This window comes from Pleurodeles waltl, chromosome 12, assembly GCF_031143425.1.
Source record: "Pleurodeles waltl isolate 20211129_DDA chromosome 12, aPleWal1.hap1.20221129, whole genome shotgun sequence".
In the NCBI taxonomy this organism is placed as follows: Eukaryota; Metazoa; Chordata; class Amphibia; order Caudata; family Salamandridae; genus Pleurodeles; species Pleurodeles waltl.
In genome coordinates this window covers 431,917,673-431,940,783 of record NC_090451.1, presented here as the reverse complement: position 1 = coordinate 431,940,783, position 23,111 = coordinate 431,917,673, and the positions used below count along the sequence as shown (strand labels likewise).

At 42.9% G+C, this 23,111-nt stretch overlaps 1 protein-coding gene across 1 annotated transcript in view; it reads left to right on the top strand.

Annotated features, from left to right (window-relative positions):
- Positions 1 to 23,111, top strand: part of LOC138267136 (polycystin-1-like protein 2) — an 835,832-nt gene that overhangs the window by 804,316 nt on the left and 8,405 nt on the right. Inside the window, exons 38-41 of the mRNA XM_069215990.1 lie at positions 2,839 to 2,966; positions 6,693 to 6,853; positions 15,104 to 15,314; positions 18,621 to 18,722. Coding sequence (XP_069072091.1) covers positions 2,839 to 2,966; positions 6,693 to 6,853; positions 15,104 to 15,314; positions 18,621 to 18,722 — 602 coding nt within the window. The remainder of the gene's footprint in view (positions 1 to 2,838; positions 2,967 to 6,692; positions 6,854 to 15,103; positions 15,315 to 18,620; positions 18,723 to 23,111) is intronic.

The window sequence follows — 23,111 nt, the reverse complement described above, 5'->3', positions numbered from 1 at the left end:
GTTGAGTGCCACTTGTGTGTAGTATGTCTAGCGTATCTATAGTAGTAGGGCAATGTGTGTGGGTATGAGTCTGAGTGTTGAAGCCAGTGGAATCCATTTTGGATGCACCCGGCATCACATAGCACAAGACAAAGAGTGAGGATTGTTCTCCAAAGCAGCAGAAGTGTATTGCCTGCATTCCTGTGACTGGAGAGAGAAGAACCAGTTTCTAGTTCCAGTTTCTAGGTCTGCCTTTTTGCCTATCCATGATTACTGCTTCGGTTGGGCTGGTGGCAGTCATATGCAAAAACCTCACACCTTGCTGTGCCTGTGTTATGAGAGCCCACGTTTGGAGACATACCAGTTCTACTTGTTGTGAGAAGCACCAGTCTACACAAACACTATGGCCCTCATTATGACTGCGGCAGTCTTTTCCCAAGACAGCCGCGGCTGCCGGAAGACTGCAAGTGCCGGCGGTCTTCCGACTGCCGTATTATGACTGCCACCGGATATCTGCACCACCGGCGGTCGGATATCTGGTGGCATTCCCTATGGCGGACGGCGGCGCTTAAGCGGTTCCACTGCTGACACCGCCATGCCAGAAAAAGACTGCCCACAGAATTACAACCAGTAAGAGGGGGTATGAGTGTGTGTGTGCAGGTGCGTGAATGTTTGTATGTGTATATGGTGTGTGTGTGTGTGTGTGTGTGCGTGCGTGCAGTGAGGAACAATTGGGCAGTGTGGTTGTGTGAAGATGAGTGAGTTGGATCGGGGTTGTGCATGTATGTATGTAGTGGAGGGACGGGGTGGGGGATGGTGAATGTATGCATGCTTGTGTGATGTGTATGGGTATGTATGCGAGTCTGTGGGGGTGAATGTTGTGAGTGCGTGTGTGCGTGTGTGAGTGGCGGTGTGTCTGTGTGTGATTGTGTGTGTGTGTGTGTGTGGGTGCATGCGTGTGTTTGGGTGGAGGGGTTTGGGTGGGGATCCTGGTGACAGGAACGCAAGTTCCCGTCGTCGGGATATCTTTCCGCCAGCATTTTGTGGCGATGAGACAGCCAGGAAAATGCTGGCAGTGACCCTAGTCGGAATAACCTTGGCGGTTAACCAACTCCCGCCGGGCTGCAGGTAGAAACCTCCAGCCCAGCAGGCTGCGGAAAAGTGGCGGGATGGGCGGGGATATGGCGGTTTGGCAGTGGCCAAACCGCCGCAGTCGTAATATGGTACTCTGCACCGCCGGTCCCGCGGCGGTGAGACCGCCACAGCGGCCCTGGTAATCCATGGAACGCTCCATCGTAATAAACATACAACACATACTGTACACATGACTACATACACAGTAAAACATATACACCCACATGTACATGTGTGTTCTGATGTACACATGTTGTACTTACCTATCTTTCCTGACGCGAAACATCACTCCGTTGGGACTCCGATCATAGACAATGAGGGTCCATGTCTGGAGAGAAGCCTGAGGAGGGCAATTAAAAGAAGAACTACCCCCAAACGGTTCTGCAGTTTGAGATTTTGGATCATCAGCCCTAGTATTGAATGAGTGTGTTGCACGCAAAGTGGAGCAAGTGCAGGTGGCAGGTGGGGTTTACAAATGAGGGTGGATCAATATGTGTGGGTGAGAGCAATCGGAAACCCTGTGTGTTTTGATATGAAACTCAGGGATTGAAACATACACAAAAGTTCTAGATGGAAAATGGAAAAAAGTGATGCCAAAAGCTGAAGACATACATTTACATCAGAATAAAAAATTGCAAAGTATATAGAATGGGTTGGCATTAGTTTTACGTATGTATGTTGTAATTCAAATATCTGAAAATATGTTAATTTGCAGGTTGCACTACTAAATTTCGAGAATATGGCTATTGTGATGCCTTAACATGATGGACAAAATATTGAGGACCAAAAAATGTAAAGCTAAGTACAATGAGAAAGAAGTATAGATTTACTAAATCCACATCTACGTACCTTGATAATCTATGATCGTGTACCACATATGTCGAGTTAGGTATAGAAAATCTATACATACATAGCTTTTGATATTTTGGTCATCTATATTTTGTCCATGATATGAAGGTCCTGCAATATTTTTTATTCGATATTCATGATCCGCTCGTAATTTGTATACACATATAAATATGAATCTATGCAAACCATAAATCAAGCAGAGTACCATAAAGTTATGAAACACTTTGGGGAATATTTACAAGCCCCTAGCGCCACTGTGCGCAGCCCTAGTGTCATTTTTTTTTTACGCTAAGGCAGAGGTATAGAGGCCTTTCTCCCGTGCCATATTTACAAAGTGGTACAATGCTTGCATTGCGCCACTTTGTAACCCTTTGCGCCACATTATGTATGCACGAGACATAATGTGTGCAGGGGGGGGGGCGTTCTGACAGAGGGAGGCCCAAAAAAATGGCGCAGTGACATTTTTACCATTTCACTGCCATATTTTCTGTCATTTTAACACCTACTCAGAGCAGGCATTAAAAGGATGCACCCATTTTAATCAATGGGCCTCCCTGTGCTTTGTTGCACTAGCGTCAACATTTCTAACGCTAGTGCAACAAAGTGCTACAATAGCATCAAAAATTATGACGCTTTTCCCCAACGACCACCAGGTTGCATCGTATTGTAATTCTGGTGTAACCATGGTGTCGTTAGGTGGGGCTGTGGCGATGCAAGAAAAGTTGTGCATCAGGACCAATGCACCACTTTCTTGTAAATATGCCCCTTTGTGCACTAAAAGATGATAGTCCTGGACTCTACTTTTGGCGTCCAATAACTTAAACTGAGGTCAATGGTGAACATATTTTAAAAACTGAATTCCTTTTTCAAATGCAGGGGTTTTCTTCACACATTCGGAGCTGCAGAGTGTTCGACTTTACCCCTACACAGACGGACTACACATCTTCGTTGTTGCAGCGGAAGTAATTTATTTTCTCTTCATCATCTACTACATGGTCTTGCAGGTAAAAGGAAAGTCTGTCATATAGTAAACACTGACACAAAAAACCTGAAGAGCGCCATTTCTCTTCCTGAATATCCATTATATAGCAGACTCAACTGCTAATGGTAAACTGTCATGGAAAATAGTTTCAAGTAATTGAATTTAATGTTTAGAAAAGGTGTGTATTGTGTAATGTATTGTCACATTTTTAGAGTACTAATACCCCTGGCAAGTCCACAATGTGTGCAGATTTCCAGCTGTATTTAGACGGCTCTTAGAGTCTTTGGGCCTAATTACATGTGGTCTGTTAAATAGTGCTCCCTATGCAAATGCATTTTTGCACAAGAATTGCAATTATAAGTGTTGATCTGTTTCTTGCACTGGGCACGTAGCAGGTGTGATAAAGTTTCACCCAATTACATTTTGCCAGGTAAAACCTTCTGGACTTTAATAGGTGAAAAGTGCCCGATGGGCATCGACACGTGGATTTTAGTGAGGTACGTTTTCTGGGGCTAATTAGGAATGGACAATAATTATCACACCAGATAAATTCTGAACACTCACTGTTGGATTTTATTGGGTGCGATCCTTTTTGCATCTGATATTAGGGCAGTTGTAATCAGGTCATGTGCTGGGTGATGGATACAATATGTAGATGGTGTTTGAGGAGAATGAGGGTTACAAAATTGCTCCAACTTGAGCATTCTGGGACCTATTGACAAACTGCGCTCTGTAGTATGTTCAGTAGTACTACACTAGTACCACTTACATAATACAAAATGTTATTAAGATACCCATGTGCGGAGACACCTGCCTCTGCCTCTCTTATCTTTTCTATGCAGAGGTCTCAGGTACATGTGGATAGCTCCTTATACTAGGTATACGTTTTAGTACTAAATGTGGGAGGATTCTGGGGGAGTGGCTGGAAAATGGAGAATGATTACTACTAAATGGGAAGGGATTAGGGAAAGGCAAGGAGGAATTTACGAAGGGTTAAGCGTAGATTCAGAAAAAGACGTGACAAACACCCACTTACAAAAGAGTAAGCACATTGCTGTTCACACACTTATCTTTAAAAAGTTACTACAGCCAAAAATGGCCCACATCAGTGCTAATTGTACTCCAACCCAGACTTGGAGTAAGTCCAGCAAATACATGGCCACTGACATGTCCTGCATTCACCTCTCATAGAAAATCATGGAGGCAGGGTCTTAAAACGACACCCAATAGGATATAAGGTCTACGGGCCAGATTTAGGAAGCCGTTTGCCTGGTGCAAACTGCGAAAATAGCAGTTTGCGCCATGCAAACAGCCTTCTGCGATGCACATTCACAATTTGCGAGTCGGTACCGACTCGCAAATATTGAATGAGACTCGCAAATAGGAAGGGGTGTTCCCTTCCTATTTGCGACTCGCATCGCAATGCAGAATTGCTTTGTGACCGCGAATGCGGTCGCAAAGCAATTCGCAGTTACCACCAGTGTCACACTGGTGGTAACTCATTCGCAAAAGGGAAGGGGTCCCCATGGTTTCGTTATTTTTTTTATTTTGCAACTTGTTTTTCTTTAAGGAAAACGGGCTGCAAAATAAAAAAAAAACTGCTTTATTGAAAAAGCAGTCACAGACATGGAGGTCTGCTGACTTCAGCAGGCCACCATCCCTGTGAGTGCAGGGTCTCTCTATGGGGTCGCAAAATGCGACCCACCTCATTAATATTTATAAGGTGGGTCTTTGCGACCCCATAGCGAGTCGCAGACGGTGTCTGAGACACCGTTCTGCATCAGGATTTGCGATTCTGAAATTGCGAGTCGCACCGACTCGCAATTTCAGAATCGCAAATTCTGACCTTGCTACATCTGGCCCTACATTTCTACTTACTCATTTACTTGCATAGAGGTATTCATGGAAATACTTACATGGACATAAACGTTCTGCTCCTTTTGTCGCACTTAAGCCCTTACTTTGAGTTGGTGCAAATTTCCATTTAGATGCAAACTTCCATAAAAACCGACTGCAAAGCATGCAGCCAAATAGTGCACATGCAGAATGTACACACCTTGCAGCTGGAGATTACAAGCCATATCAACACTCTGTGCCACATACTAAGGAAAACAAGTCGGAATCGGACACAGATTGAAAACCCTGTAACTTGCATAGCCCAGCCCTCCTAAAATGTATTTATGTGGTTCGTAATTTGCACCCCAGATTGATTGCATAATACTGGAAATGAGCCTTAATAATCCCAACTTCTGAGAACACAGGGACCTGGTGAATTTTCACTGATCAGTTTTCTAAATTAATTTCTGAAATGTAGGCCAAAATATATTGTTCAGTACTCAAAAACATAATGAACCCGCTTGAAAGCTCATAAACACCTAAACAATCAATGGCAGAAGAAGGTTGTGCTGCACAAAATTAAATTAACGTGTACTTGGACAGATTATATTAATATTTGATTTTAAACAGACTGGTGCTCCTGCTGAGTGCTAGTTAATCATTTCAACAGTCAATGATTTGCCCAACCCTTGACAGGGAGCTATCTGTAAACGTGACTCTGGTGTGGTGCATTTGATCATATGTTAAAATATGTGTAAATAATTAACTTGGACTTGGACTAAAATGCAGTGGAGCACAACAAAAAAAACGCTGCGAGTATTTTCACTATTTGAAATCCTGAATTAGAAAACGCTTGTTATTTAGCCCAGATCTTGTCGACCCACCAAATAGTAAAACCTGGTCATGTTTTCAAGATACCCACAATGAATATGTATGTGAAAATTCTTATAATCAGTTTGAGAGATTACCTCTATATATGTGGGCAGCGATGATGTAACATGAGTATTTCACACCACTGAAACACATATACGTTGGTGGACCTCTTCATACCTCCAAGATAAAGACGCCTTCTGGTTTAAGGTAATCTGGCCAGGGTATCTACCCTGAACATTGCATAAAAGGGAAAAGAGGAACGTTCGTGGAGCTAACGTGCACATGTTAAAGGGAGTACCTTTGGTTCAATCGAGGATTGAGGATCAGGTAAAGTTGCAGAGCGTTCTCTAAATACTAAATATGGGATCTTCAATTGAGGGACCTTTCCGTAGCCAATGATCCTCAGCAAATTTCCACAGGAACAACATAAATTTGCAACACAGACTCAAGAGTGCCACATTGAGGACAAAAGACTGCCACAGGTTCGCAGTGATAAACCATCAGGTGGTAGGGCAATGCGCCGGGCATGGAGCGTCTTTGTAAATAACCTGTGATCTCAAAATACTCATTCTGCATGGCAGCATTTGTGCTTTGCCCATGTTTGTGCCGCAGCTGATCATTATATGTACTCACTCTTAGCACACCATCATCTGAGCACTTAATTAAAAACAAGCGCTTTAGGGCGACAAGTTGGCCAGCCTCGTACCAGCCTGTTCCTTCTATTGTAAAATAACACACACTATGAACAACTTGGAGGGTGTTTGGTGGAACAGTACATAATTTAAAAATAAAACATATCCACATAGCTCTTGACGTTGCAGCTTTAATTGCAGTATATTCATAATTACGGATACATCCCACAATCATAACGCTACAACATTTACCAGGGAACCCTTGGAAGGTGGGTCCTTCACCAGTACACTTTGTCCATGCCTATAAAACGTCTCTTCCTTCATGGGAAAATAAGTTCTCAAATAAGTAATTAAAACCCTCAGAGACAGAATACATGCAAGTAAAGCTGATAATTATTTGTTCACAGGCGAAGCAAATGAAAACTCTGAAATGGAGCTATTTTCGCAGCAAGTGGAACCTTGTGGAGCTGGCCATTATCATCATAAGCTGGTGCGCTCTGTCGGTGTTTGTGAAAAGAACAATTCTTGGAGCGCGAGACATCCACTACTACCAGGAACACAAGGATGAGTCAGTGCAAATGTCTTTATCCCATAACCTTTTACCTTGCACATTTGATATTGTTTAATTTGAAAGTGTACGATTCACAGGTGGTGGGAGGACAAAGTGTAAAATATGCTTGTAAATTGCACAAAGTTATTAATTTAATGGGATAGCCAGAATGGCAAAAATTCTTCCAGAAATTAACAAAAATAATAGATTTCCAGGAATACTTCTTTTGAACTTAGTCACTCGCCTGTGGATTGTCTGCAATGCAGACAAATTTGCAAGTACACTCTCATGGTGCATATGCATTTTCATTATTCATTCCTCCAATAGAAAAGATTTGTGCACTTGATGTTACTCCTTGGTATACATCCCCCTCTGAAAATGTAGGCGTTTTCAGGCACACCCAAAATTCACATTTTCTCCAACCCTTTTTTTTGGAGTAACTTTAGATGATTATGCTTTTTCACTGTTACTGCCATTTATAATGGACGCTCCGCCCTAGTCCTCCTCTTAGAACATTAGGCCCAGATTTACTAAGGGCTTGTGTTGCATTTGTGTCATGCAAATGGGACTCAAGACAACACAATCCCTTAAATTAGATTTACCAAACCACGCAGAGTCACCTTGTGTGGCTTAGTAAATCTAGAGTAACGCAAGGCTACCTTTCATCAGCCTTCGTTGGGAAGATGTTCCATGGGTGGAGTGAGGGTGTTTCCATACATCCACCCATGGATTTTGGCTCTTTCCCGGATTTTATAAGAATAATAAACCTGGGAATGTGTCAAAATAGTACACCATTTGGACAGAAACATATCAAGGAGAAATATGTTAATTTCTCCTCATTATTTCATCTTTTTATGTGTGCTGCATTGCACAGCACACATAGGAAGAGGAAGATGCTTCTGAGGATTGAAACAATCCTGCCTGTACTGCAGGCACATGTGCAACATGAGGCAAGGCAGCATTCAGTGTGCCTGCGCAGAGAAAGAGTAGGAATGTGCCATATCTTAGTACATTTGGTGCATTCCTTCTCTCTTCATTTGATGCAATGCAGCAAATTAGCCTAATTTCCCTTTATTACATTTATGACTGCAGAAAATTCAACCATGCTGCAGATATTCTGCCATTGTTAATACCATCTGAACCCACTTACATTAAACATATCATTTTACCTAGTTGAAGTGGCCTCATCTTTAGCACATGACACTCTTTCCGAGTTTCAAACATTCTAAACTGATACCATTCCCCAACCCTTCCACCCAAAATTAGCAGTGCATGTGGCATCTGTGAGTCCTCCAGGAACTCAAACACTCGGGATTCTCAGGTGAACCGTTGGGGTGCCATTCATAGTGCAATACTAGCAGGAGAATCAGCATCACCACTCTCCCCTTTAACACCCCCATCCCACAGGCCCTAGTATTGCTTCCCTTGCGTACTGTTAATTGCATTCCTCCTAGTTCTTCTCCCTCTGCTTCATTTACAACAAACAATGCTTCCTTGCCCTCCAATTAGACACCAACTCACTTGCTTCCACCCAAGTGAAACCCCTTCCTCCACTACTTCCTGCTGTACATAAACAAGTCTAAAAAATAAACGTGGTTGTTCTGTATGGGGGCAGGAGAGATTTCGAATGAAGTGGAGGGAGAATGAAAATGAGTAATGTAATTACTGCTAAGAGAAGCATTACCTCCACGTCCTTCCCTCACCTTCCTTCAGAACAAATGAGAAATAGCAAACCAAACAAGAGAACAACTGAGTTGCAGAACTGCAAAAATCCAATTTATTCAGAAACAACAAATACTGAATTGCTCTGTTACTTCATGGAGGACAGTACTTTGTGCCCAAGGATATTATTGAGCACATCCAATTCTGCAATCCTATAACGCCTGACAAAAGTCGATGGAGTAGCCCATTGCTCCCCTACAGATCTCCATAATCAGTGCCCCCTGCATTCAACCATCCCTGTAGACATGCTACATAAGGATCTTCTCTGAACCCCAAGAGGTGGAACTTCACCCCTTGCCTCATACCCAAGGAAATTAAGGAACGTATCAACGTGCTCAAAGTACAAGTAGTTGGATTCTTCCCTTTCTTTGCATTCCCACAATTAACAAACAAAGATTATCCCTTCCGAAAGGATTTCACGCTTTGCTGGTAAACTAGAAGAGCCCTTCTTACATCCAAACAATGTAACCTATGCTCCTCATCAGAGGTTGGAGAGGAACAAAACGCTGGAAGAACCATCTCCTGCTGAGAATGGAATTAATCTTGGGAGTGAAAGAAGGAACAGAAACCAAAATTAATCTATCCTGAAACATCTTACAGAAGAGATACTGGAAAGACAAAGCCTCCAGTTCAACTAGCAGCTGTAATTGTCAGCCAAAACGTGTTTTGAAAGTTAGAGTCTTCAAATCTACACAACCCAAGGGTTCAAATGGAGGCCCAGCTAAAATGTCCAACACTAAATGAAGATCTTCAATCAGAAACTGATGGGAACGCCTAGTGAAGAGGTTGCACAAGCCCGGAAATATTCTAGGTATCAGGCCATCCTCACCCTTCAGATTCTTCCATGAACCCATAAAGACTCTAAAGGATGCCCATTGAACCTTCAATGTTGCAATAATTAAACCCAAACAAGATACATTCTGCAAGAATTGCATGACCAAGAAAAGATTGTCATGAGTAAGATCAACTTCCTTCCTCATATACTATTTAGAGAATGCTCTCCAATGTACAGAATAAAGTGGAAGGTAGAGGAAAGTTGTAATGCCTGCAGAGTAACTGAAAGCTCCTCGGGAACCCCATAAATAGCTAAACATCTGTGCTCAACCTGCAGGCCGTCAACTGTAAGCTAGTCGGTGTCCTCCGAGACAGCAAGAGAAAGTCAAGAGGAGCCAGACCCCTCTTTATAAGCTCCACAAGAAGAAACCAATTCATCCATGGCCACTGGGGCTCAATCAACACCACCTGACCCTCACCAGAAATGACCTAAACAAAGGAAAGGAAGGAAAAGCATGGACCAGCATCTGTGGCCAAGAACACATCAAACCATTCTGTTGGCCAAGCACGCGCATGCCACCCCCTTGTGAAGAAACTTTGAAGCTTGTCATTCCCCGCAGAGGCAAAGAGATCCAACCCCAGTCGACCCCAATGGTGAACAGTGAGGCTGAACTGAGCAGGGTGAAGAGAGAAATCAAGCAAGGAGGGAATTTGCCTACTTAGAAGATCAGCTCTCACATTCTCCTCCCCCCCCAATGTAGATTGCAGTCAGAGACACCAGATATTTCTGAATCAGAAACTGATGGAAAACCTAGGAAAGAGATTGCACAAGATTGAATCAAAAATGTCCTGAGTGATCAAGTTCAGAGACCTGGATCTGGTACCACCCTGCTTGTTGATGGAGACCTTCAGCACCATATTGTCTGTGCAGATCCCAACTGCTTTCCCCAAAAGGAGAGGCCTAAAGTGCCAAAGAGCTAAATGAACCGCTTTCATTTCTCTCCAATTCAAGGAACTTTGAGCTTTCACAGGAGACCAAAATCCCTGAACTTGATGAGTGTTCAACCAGGTCTCCAACTGGCAAGACTGGTGTCTGTTGTCAAAATCACTGGAGGTAGAGGTGACAGAGGAATCCCCTTCAGCAAATGTTCTAACCACAATGAGAGATCCATCCAAACCTATTCCATCATTCTGATGCTAAACAACAGATGGTGGGAAATCAGAAACAAATTGGCATTAGAAAGAATCAACATCAGAAGGTTGTGCAGGTGGTATCTGGCCCAAGGAACCAGAAAAACTGTTGATGCCAAGTTACCATGAACCTGCAACTAATCTGAAGCTTTCTATCTTGCAAGGCTTAACAGGTTCCAAACATGCGCCTGCAAATTGCAAAGTATTTTTTCTGGCAACACCACCAATCCCAAGTGAGTCTGGAAATGGGAGCTGATAAACACCAAGGGCCTGATTTAGATCTTGGCAGAGGGGTTACTCCATCACAATGGTGACAGATATCCCTTCTGCCGAAATCTAAATTCCGTTGTATTCTATGGTATTTAGATCTCAGCGGATGGGATATCCATCACCATTGTGACGGAGTAACCCCTCTGCCGAGATCTAAATCAGGCCCTATGTCTTGAGTTGGAACCAGGAACAATTTTTCCTAATTTACTAGGAATACATGCAACACTCACTCTACCTGACTTATCAACTGGGACTTTCCAGAAGACTACACAAGCAGGCCATTTGGTTTAGGGTGAATGAAAACCCCTTTGGAGTGAAGATTGACAATCAGTGGGGCCAGTTCTTTTATGAAGACCCTCAGTGAAGACTTTAAACTAAAGGGAAGAACTCAGATCTGGACATATTCTACTCTAATTGCAAACCGAAGATACTTCTGATGTGAAGACCTGATTGGGATGTGAAGGTAGACATCCTGAAGATCCACGGATGCCAAAAAATCTCTTGGACGGATCATAGGAAGGATTGATTTAAGTGTTACCATTTGGAAATGAAATGATATGATCCAAGAATTAACTTACTTTAAGTCAAACACTACACGAAATGCCCCTGACGCCTTTTGCACCAAAAAAGGGATAGAATGTGCCCCTTCTTCTAGCTCTGATTTTGGCACCATGCAAATTGCTCCCTTTAAAAGTAAATCTCTGACTGCATGTAGCAATACTGCCCTCTTCGGATTGGTGACTAGCACCTGGGTACAAAGAAAACGTGTATCCAGAGGTCTTTGGAAAAAATCTATTGCATAAAACGTGCTCACAGTATCCAAGACCCACTGATCCATGACATCCACCATCCAAGACTGTAGGAAATTATCAATCCAGCCATGACAGGAGGAGAGCAGAGAGAACTTTGTCAGGAACTTTTCTCTAATGCCACCTTCTGCTTAGAGACATCCTGCTTTGGTGAGAACGATCTATGTTGGAATCTCCTTCTCCTGAAAGAAGAAGAGTGGGAATCATGCTTCAGAGATTACCTAGGTGATCTGTTCCAATCTCTTCCACCACTAGAACCCCCTTTGTAGGGCATAGAGTGTTTGTGCTCTTTGAATGTTTTAGATCTCATCACATTCAGTTGATCCCCAAAAAGAGACTGCCATTCAAATGGAATCTTCAGAAGGAAGGACTTCTCTCCTGAATAAGTCTTCTATCCACCTTCCAATGTCTAAACCAGAGGTTTTTCCTGGCTGCAATCAAGGCCCCTGTCGACATAGCAGACGATCAAATACTTTAAAAAGAAATATCTTCCAGAAGTCTCATTTGCTGCTCCATTGCAGCCAATAGGTCCCACCCCTCTAGACCCACTTGGACCACCACTGTGAGCTTGTTAAAGTCCAGGACCAACAACTGAGCAGAATAAGCCAAATAAATTCTGGTTTTAAGAGCCAGATTCTCAGCTGAAAAAGCCTTTTTTAGACTTGAATCCACTCTCATATTTATAGCATTTGTGGGAATGTAGTCCTCTGGGTTGGTAGCAGTTTTACCAGTTAAAGTGGCCAAAATAGTATCCAGCTCACCGATTACAAGAAAAACTGTTCTCCCTCCAACAAATACAACTTCTACAAGAAACAAGGAACTTCAACATTGTCGACTTTGCCAGCTTCTTTCTATTCACCCATAAAAATGTGCTTGATTGAGCCATGAAAGGTAATTGTTAACCTGGATGGCAAAACATATTGTAGAAAAAAAGTTCCCACATCCTCCACCGACTGGAATGAAGGAAAACCCATATTCTGCTGAACATGAGAAACAATGTCCCATATCTCCACACGCGACATATATTTTACTGGTGATGCAGATGGAGCATTCAGATCTGAGGCTGATGAATCATTATCAGGTAACACAGTTGTAGGTTAGACAGTCCTCGCAGCCCGCGAAAAATTATATTCCGTTGCCTTAGACACAGCAGCCTCAATCATGTTCTGAATATTATCTTTAGGCATGAGAGGGGAAACCCCAACAGCAGAGCTCCTACCCTTCACAGGACATTTTGCAGAAAAAGTGCTCTCCTCATCAGAAGAAGGGGTAGTTGATATGCATGCTTGCACTTGACAGACCTCTTTCCTTCCATTCTGTCTACTGAATAGAGGACAACATGAACATCCCTGTAATAACAGAAGCCAGGGTCTCTAAATTCACCAATAAGCAGAGGGTATGCAGTTCCACCAGCAGCCAATAGGAAAAACAGAAAGAAAAGACCCCATACGTATTATCCAAATATTAGTCCTTAATGCCAAAAAGGCATGCCAAATACGGACTGTATCTCCTCAAGCCAATCAGTACCTCTGCGAGCCTTCAACACAGAATTAAAGTCCCAGCCACTACAGGACCATAAAGCTCTGTCACAGCATATCTGCTGGGTACCCTTCCACCACAACGCACCAAAACCAGGAAGTGCAACTCGGCTGAAGAGAGTCTGCTTAGGAGGCCCGCTCCCTGCTCAGCTCAGCCAAAATGCTGACCATGTTGGTCCCTCTGACTCAGCGGTCGAAGTGGGCAGGTTCAGAGTAGCTTGATGTGCCCTGTTTTCATGATTTATGAAACCATTCCCATACATTTCCCATACATTTTGTAAAAAGGCAACCGTCCCAGGACGGTTAACTTCGACAGTTTAAATGCCTCAGCTGAAGTGTCATTCAGTGAGTTTCCTTTGCTGTGAAACTAAAGCCAGGCAGACAGGTAAAAGAGCTTTTCCACCAAGGTGCCTGCTCGCCTGAAAGAAATGCAAATGTGCGCTACTAGTTAATCTGCAAATGTAAAGGATTCTTTGGAGTCGGTACTGGCTTTAATTGACCTAATCTCTCGAAGCTTTGAGATGACGATTTATTCTTTTTGAACTGTGGTGCAAAGAGCCAATAACTGGGATGTGAAGAGCTAACTTGGTGACTTTGAAAGAGCTCTGACATTGTGGGGGCATTATGTGCAGCCTATAACAAGTTGGAACTAATTAATGTCATTATCAGCATCGCATCAGATATGTCAGAGTGTTAATTAAAGGTATGAGTGGGACCGATCATGACCATGAGTAGAGTGGATCTGAGTATTATGCCAGGTGGGCAGGAGTTTTTATCAATGCCCTGGGCATTAAATCTGGACATTATCTATTGCTGTGAGGGAGGCTGGGCTTTATTGGTTATGTGAGGCCATGCCACTCCTAGCTTTGGGCTGGGAAGTGAATGCTTTTAATTGTAATTGTATTTATATCGCGCTTACTACACCTGGTAGTGTTCAAGGGACAGTAATGTAAAAAAACGTGCATTACGCATACTCTGGGTATGACTAAAATCTATATTTTGGAAGAACCATTTTGTGAATTTTGCTGCAGTTTATCTTATACTGTGTGTAATTCAAGTTTAAAATAAGGAATTACATATTCACAGTGCTTTCTGTCACAGGCTGTGACCTCGTGGCATTAAAAATACACAAGTCTCTTTTCTTCACTTCACCAACTACGACATAAATCTGTGTCTCTCTGGTTACACACAGACCTCTGCAATGCATGAACTAACATAGGTTTATTAATGTACTATAGTGTATGTCCTAATGAGTAACAGCTTTATTTAATGTATGTTTTATTCAAACTGCAAGTTATTTTATATGTAGTACCTTACGGTGACAGACCAAGAAAAAATACAGAATATTTTTTTTTTTTAGCCACACTTTTGACCCCCGCCCCCACTGGCCCCGGCCCGCTGCGTGCAGCATCACAGTTCCCATACCTTTTTTTCATGCACTTCGACAACTGCCCTGGCCCCGCCAAGAGGGACCCAAGGTAACTAATTGTTAGACAAAAACAGAACAGGAGGAAGTAGTTGGTGTCTAATTGGTGGCCAAGAAGCCTCATTTGTCCTGAAAGAACGCGTACGTGGAGGCAGTGCCTCTTTCCCCCCGGTTTTTCACTTTCAGACTTTACCCGATTTTAGCATGCAGATTCTCAGGGCAAAGACTCCAGATTTGTGGAATTTCTGTAGTTTGCATAACTCATGACAAGCCAAGTCTTGTTACCAAACCTATTGCGATTACCTCAGTACTCATAACAAGGGGCTTGTGAGAGTACCATCAACCTCTTGCTGTGCTATGGGATTTCTAAATCCCATAACACACTGCACTCAGCGAGGAGGCGATTTCAGTATTAAACTAAATATTTTCATTTCTAAGGGCTGGGAAAACGTCTATAATACAACAAATTGATTCACCTTTTTAAAACAGACATATGCTTTAATCTGACTTGTAATGGGATTGTTGACTGTTGTTTCAGGTGCGTAAGTTTTGATGAAACGGCCACTGCGGACGCAGTTCTGGGCTATCTCATCGCTTTCCTTGTGCTCCTGTCGACTGTGAAACTCTGGCACCTGCTGAGGCTGAACCCGAAGCTAAACATGATCACTTCAACGCTGCAGAGAGCCTGGGGCGACATCTCGGGGTTCATCACAGTCATTTTGGTCATGTTCCTCGCTTATTCCATTGCTGTGAGTAGTTGTTGGCTCCTTGTTGCTTTCAGTAAAACATCTTTCCTGTTAGCAATTGAATTTCGTGTTTGAATTGACAACAGGTCGCGCGCATTGATGTCATTCACTGTCCTCGATAGAGGGTCTGTCACAACAGCTGCCATGTGTGGCACATTTTCCAAGGCCTGGCTGTTAGCCAAGGAGGCATGAAGGCCCATGTAGGCTCCAGACCCACAAATGAAAAAAACAAAAGTGAAACTCAGAGAATTGTAAGGACCGATCAAAAAATCCACAACAAAGGTGGAGTAGTAACTCCACCCCGACTTTACACTATCCGTATAGTATCTCATCATTAACGTGCGATTATGGGCTTTTGGTCCAATAATGCGTAATTATGTTTCAGTCAGAAATAGCCGTTTACAACATTAATAGCTCATGCTTAGCCCAACACGTTGATGCTCTAAGAGACAGGTGCTAGATATGACGTGGGCGATTTTGACAGCTATGCTGTGCCACCATTAATGTTGTTTCCGTATTTCACAAGTATTTTACCAACCTGTCGAGCAGGGCTTTTCCAAAGCTGTCCTATCAAGCCATTAATGCATCATTTTGCGCAGTCCACCTCAGCAAGAGGTTTCTGCATTAAATTGTCAATACCAATACCTGCAAGGAATACGACTCCCAAACCAGTCTATTGCGCCATCCCTGCACAAGTGCATAAGGCTTAACTCTTCTAGAAACTTTCAAATTTGGTCGATAACTCACCAAGTCGACCAGATCAGAGTTCTCTACTCTGGTCCAACCTGCAGAGTCAATTAAGGAGTCAGACAATGGAGAAACTTGGAGAAAGGCTGGGATGGAGAGAAGAACCAAAGGAAACTGAGAGAGGCTGAGACAGTGAGAAGTCCATACAGGTAGAGACTGGGGTGTTCAGCGGGAAAGGGGGGTGTTCAGTTTAGGAGGGAGGAGGAGCGTGAAAACAATAGGAATGCCTGGCATGGAGAGGTAAAGCCAGAGAAAGAGGGAAACAACATGTAGTCAGTGCATGGCAGAGGGGATGGTCAGAAGAAAAGTTAAGAATAAGCTAGGGAGTAGAAGACAAGAGGAAGGGAAACAGTTAGGAATGAGAAAAGCCAGAGAGTCCAGGATGGTGGTAGAGGTCAGGGTGAAGGAGAAGAGAGCCTTGGTATTGGGGAAGTGACCCCAAGAGGTCTAGGTGGCAGTGAAACAAATTGAGACAGCCAAGGAAGTGATGTGAGTTAGAGAACATGGAGAGGCTCCTGCTTAAGGGGACCAGGTAAAGGTGAGGTGTAAGATAGAGATGAAAAGGCAGAGTTTTGGGGAAGTTATGAGTTATTGGAGAGGGGGAGGGTAAATGATTAGCAGATGTAGTGTTGGAGGGAAACTCGGAGAATTACAAGAAAGGAAATAGCTGTCAAGGAGGAAGGGAAGTCTGGGGCAAGAGGAAAGGCTGTAGCCTCAGAAGAAGCATGACACTCCAGGATGTAGAAAGAGAAAGGTGTTTCTGGGAAAGGGAAGTATCTGGTAGCTGCTGCGTGCCGATAAGGGCGGAGGGGGGTCCGACATATGAAGTGTGTCTGCCGGGCTGAGCCTGACAGACTCTTTTTATGTTCAGGTCAGGTGTTCAAGTGCTATGCATGTACTTCACTGTCTGGTGGGTGTGATCTTCTCAGCCCTGAAAAGTCTTCTGTGAGCCTCCCCTGATGATGAGGGGAAGTGTCACTGATAGACTCAGACCTGAGCACTTAAGTTTTAAGCCATAGAGTGCCCATGACCAAGTGTCCATCAGTGAGATCATCATAGAGAGGGGTGGTGTCAGCAAGCGTCACTGACCACATCCCCCTTGGTGACGAGTTAAGGAAGGACTTCCTCTCATTGGCTGACCATTGACAAGGTCAGCCAATGGGATAAACAATGGGATCTTTCTTCCATCCCTTCCTTGAGGAAACAACAGAGGCTTCCCTTCCACTACATGAAATGTAGCCAGGTACATCTTTTTTGTAATATTGGGTGCATGCATGCGCGTATGTCAGTATAAATGTGTGTTTGTGAGTGCATGCTTTGAATGGATATGTGCATGTGCTTGGTGTGAGTATGTGTGTGAAAGAGAACGTGTGTGTTTCTGTGTGCCCGCTCCACTCTGCTGCACATTACGGGCCACATCTTGTGTTTGGTGTGGAGAGTGAAAACCAAAGAAAGAGGGAGAGTTTTTGAGGACCACTGCTTAGGCTGGGGAAATAAGAGAAGGGTAGAAACAGCTGATTAGAGGAGGGGGGAAGGTAGCAGCGTGAAAAGGATATGGGGGATGGTTGGGAATTAAGCAGACGGAGAGTGTTTGGGAAGGATGTTTTAACAGTGGGGCAAATTGGAGAGGATTAGGAGTCACCAGAAGGGAAGAAACTGGGAATTCAGTAAATAATAGTATGAAAACGACAGAGCTGGACAATATGGGGTGAGTGGGCGTGGAATAGAAGGGGGGAGAGGCAGTGTAGCTGGAGTGGCAGGGATTACGCTGAAAAATCATTGGAAGCCGTGTAGGGGAGTCAGAGAAAGGGAAGGGATTGGAGTGCCAGGGCAAAGGCAAAATGAAAGGTAAGGCAAGGCTGGGGCATAGGAAGTAAAGGGCGTAGTTGTGATGGAAAAAGTGTGAATATTTCTGAACATTTGGAGTCGGAGGTCGGATATAGGCCCGGGCTTCGTGTGATAGGGAGTGCAAGCTGGGGTTTCTAAGAAAGCTCAATCACATTCTTGAGTATTTCAGTATTTTTAACTGACGTGTAAACCTATTAAGTTTTAACCGTTTTCCACGTATGGCGAACCGACCTTTGGCCATGTACTTTCCAAAATGTTCTTTGCGGGAGAACCCATTCTCGCTCTGCTTGGGAAGTTTAGGCTTAACCACTTGTTTTACCGGATTACATTTGCGGCACGTGGTTAGGCCCCGCAAAGTTATTTAGTGCTGATGACAATAACCAATGTCACCACATAACAGAAACAGAAACCCATGTTCATAACTTCATCACTTATGATAACTGAAATAATGATAGTTTTGTTGAGCTTATTCGGATGTGTCAACTGACAGTCATTGAACTATTGAGTGCACTATTTTGTATATTTGTTTATTAACTTAAAAATAGGCTTCCAAACTTTTGATACTTTGTATTTATTTATCAATATAAGTTCTAAGTTTTTATCAATTAAAATATTGATTTCAGATTAATTTACCATAATACAATTTAATAATAAAAACACTGTATGACTTTCTACTAAACATTACTCACCTGCCTGCCTTTTTATTTTTTCTAGACAAATTTAATATTTGGTTGGAAACTTTATTCTTACAAAACGCTACTTGATTCGGCTACGACCATGGTTAGCCTACAACTTGGTATATTCAACTATGAAGAGGTACAATTTCAGAATTTTTTGCTTTAGATCTGTTTTTGTGTGCATGAATATATAAGTATATAACTGTATTCACAAAACTCAGCTTTACAAATACAAGTATATAAAACATATACAGATTTTTTTATATCGATCTATTTTAAATCTAGTCCCAAATATATAAATGTATAAACATATCTGCTTTACAAATACATACCAATATACATTATTTTATATATCTGAAATTATTACAATAATCCATCACGACAACATGGGCGTTATGGGTCAAACCTTCTATCTACTCCACCCCACGCTGTCTTTTAAAGCTCCCTCCAATACGCCGACCTCCTTAAGTCAACAATAACCCTGTTAGAATACTGCAGCCATGTTTCCAGAAAAATGTGAGCAACTAAATTTCCCTAACTACTGACACCATTGATGCACAATAGGTTTAAAAATGGAACTCAAACAACTCTCGGCTCCTGAGAGACCTGTTTGCCAATGGGAAATTGCTTGCAAGTGAGGAATGTATAGACGTGATTAGCCCCACAGAAGATGACGACTTTCACCTAGCCCAGATAATTCACTGGTGCGGCTCAAGGCAGATGAGAGACTGCAAAGGGTGAGACCCAGGCAAGATATGTTTTTCTACCACAAAGACATAACAGCATTTCAGATATTTATCAACATAACAATAATTTGAGGCCCCCATCTAAATACAATTATACATTCAATTGGTAATGGAGTCTCAGTAAAGAAATCCATAATAAAACATGGATACAAAGGGTTGGAAAAGTATCATTTCAGATTAAAACCCAAATGAAAATAAAAAACGATCTCTGGAGGCTGCACCAGTATGTCACTCAACCCTATGCGACCTGTTCCCATCGCCTAAAAACTCATCAGAGAATGAACTGTCTACTTGAGACCCTGCCCCACCACCTATACACTTCAGAAATGCATTTCAACCACTCCTTTACAAATGTAAGTCAGAACTTGTATGTTCACAGCGATTATGAAGTTTTGCAGTGTTAGACTTTTTCTAATCAGAGGGATTTACTTGTAAGTATAAATGACTCTATTGAGTTCTGTAATTGAGAACCAAAGACTACATGACTTGGTTACTAAGGGCTTTTGTTCCTGCTAACTCTAACCTGAGGTGTCATGGTGGGCAAAACAATATCAGTGGGTTGGAATGCTACCCTGAGCAATTGCCAGTGGTCATATTATATGCAAGCATTCTTTCTATCACCTTTTGTCTGTTTGATGGACTTCCTCAGATGGCCAAGGGTGTACTGAGATGTGGGTCCTATGCTCAATATGTCACTGGAACCAAGCTGCACCTGACTGAAATGGTAACATAGGCTCAGAATGGTCTTGGGTTGCTTGTGATCCAGTTCAGAAAGGACCTGGCTTGACAGTTAGGGCTAGACTGTTCCTACTAGAGCAGGACAAGGCTGATTTACATTTGGTTGGGCCTAATCTGAGTTGACAGGGTGAGAAAAAAAATACCTTAAGCATAACTGTATACGGATCATGTTTCGCAATATTGTGGTCAACAATATCAAACTGCACATATATTGAATCCACAATAATGATGTTTGATGTTCCTAACACTAACCAGCTTAAAGATAACTGCACATGAAATGTGTTACACAATATTGTGATCAACAGTATCGTACTGCACATATATTAAATCTACAATAATGATTACATATATATACTGTCAAAGTAAGCACATAGAGGGAGGTATAGAATTACATTTCTTCACTACACAACCAGTGGCCTTGACAATATGCTGGTAGTTGATAAAAGTACAAGTCAATATTAAAACTTCAATATTGTGATATAATAGCCCCTAGAATTACCATGTAATGTAATTCATTCCAATGAAAGAAAAGCACCAATGTACTTTAGGATTGTTTGAGAATTACAGAAGGACACTCTACACAGTTTCTGGCTCTGGAAATCGATCTCTACTTGACGCTCAATAAAGACTTGGTTGCCTCGCCTGGTACACTGTGGGCTGCTGAGAAAGCCACGCTGCAGGAAATAGCTAGGTCCTACTTAGGGGGCTAAGAGAGGGAGAAATCCTAACATAACAGACCTAGAAATCAGTAGAATGGCCTTTGAGCATGCTAGCCGAGGGTGCCCCACTTAACAGTTTCTGCGATGCCCAGCCATTGAAAGGGTGGCCTTCTAACAATTGTCTCTTGACCGGGTTCCCCAATGCTGCATGGCGTTGGCACATCGAATGAATGAATGGAGCCAAAAATATGGCAAATTATTTTACTGGATAGTGACGAAAGATACAGCCTCCTGAATGATCATGCCCATAGTTGTGGACTGAGAAGAAAAGCTGTCTGAGGCCTAGAGTCATTGTAGTCACATTTGCGACGTATTACCATATGCTGTATGCAACACTCAAGCCATTCCCATGAGAAACCTCCACACCGCTTATTGGAAATGTCACTCTAGCGCAGTTGTGCTTGAGCTATTGTCAGGCGCTTGAGCAACTTTTGCGCAAGATGAAATCAGACTTGCTGTCAAAGATAGGAATTCCTGTAAAACTCCAGGTCAAGATAGACACTCGGTGGAGTACTAGCGTAGACAATTCTCGTTGCTCTTCCTGCCTCCTCCCCGGCATGGACCAAGACGTGATAATGAATGGGCAACTCCCCCAGAACTTGACCTGGTGACCTGAATCAGGCCACCCCTCCCCCAAACAATACTTGTTGTGTCAACAAAGATCTCTCTTTAATATGGAAATTAAAAAAATTGTTAAGGTCCTGCCCAACAGACTCCTAACAGCGCTGCCTCCCCTGTGGGCTTATGCTTCATTGTAGCACCAGATACTGTCACCACAGAGTCCAGGTGGCACTAGCACATCTTTCCAAACTGAGGGACCCTACTGCATGAATGTTTATCGATTTCAAAAAGCCCTTTCATTTGGTTGATTCATCTTTTATGGAGGGAGTTCTGATGAAAATGGGACTCAAACCCAAATTTCAATCTTATGCATGGGTACTATACTTGCAACCAAGTGCACAGGTCCAGGCCAGTGGTACCCTTTCAGATCCATTCTCTGTTGGTTGGGGCACAGGACAGGGGTGTCCATTATCCCCCCTTCTATTTGCCCTGGCCATAGAACGATTAGCAGTCTGGGCCAGGTGTGGCACTAGAGCTTCAACTGGGGCATGGTGACAGAGGACTGCATAGCGGTCTATGCGGATGATGCTCTGATGTATCGCTCCCGACCCACTCTTAGATGCTCCCCACCTGATAGATACTGACCCTCTATGGGGAGGCATCTGGTTTTCAAGTCAATTGGTTTAAATCCCTCCTGGTCTCACTGCAAGGTGATAGAAACATTGTAAATTGGCAGACTTGGCTGCCAGTCCACAGACATAGCTTTAAATACCTAGGGGTGTACGTAGTCCTGGATGTTAACCCAACTTGGAGTCTAATTTAAACCCTTTAATAGCTAAATTGATGACAGCTCTTGCTACCTGGGCCAAATTCCCCTTTAATGTTCTCAGCAGGGTGGCACTGTTTAAAAATATAATGCTAACCCAAATACTTTACACCCCCCAGAACATTCCCTTACCAATACCCGAATCTTAGTTCCACAAAATGTTTACTAAAATCTGTTACTTCTTATGATAAAACCCACCACCTAGAGTGGCCTTTGGCAAATGCGTCCAATCACCACATGATGCGGGATGGGATTGGCAGACATTCTTCTTTATTACTGGGCATCACAGCCCCTGGTTGAGTGGCAGATAGTCAGACCCTGCCTTCCATTTAGAAGTGGCACAAGTAGGATACAACAACATATCAGATCTGCTTTATGGATCCCTCAATTGCTTCTGGATATCACCAAGCTGGTTTTCTGGTCATGGTGATCTGAATTGAAATGGATTCACTGGGACAAGAACATTATCTTTGAGACGCCTTATGGAAAGGCAGTTGGCTACATCACTCACAGCAGTGCTTAAGGGATTTGAGAAATGAGATCTTAGTGGTATCTCTACTTTGGAGGATGGTTCACAGGGGTCCCATTTAAAATCCTTTCAAAGTCTTCAATCTTAGTACTCTTTACATGTATTCCAGTTTTACGATTACTTAAAACTACAGCATGCTATTCAATCCCATGGGTGTTCCTTATTGACACACCTGACTGTAATCCACTTGAATCAAAGATCCTTATGGCTCTTATGGGTAAAGGAGGTGTCCCCCGGATTTATAAAACACCTCTCATTAATTCTCCAGCTCCCTTCATAATTGTAAAGTCACATTGGGAAGCGTGATGGGGACCCCTTGATGATTCACATTGGAGAGTGCTGCTTATCGCATCCCAACTCAGACACATACAACTCAAATATCTCCACATGACCTATTTCACACATGTCA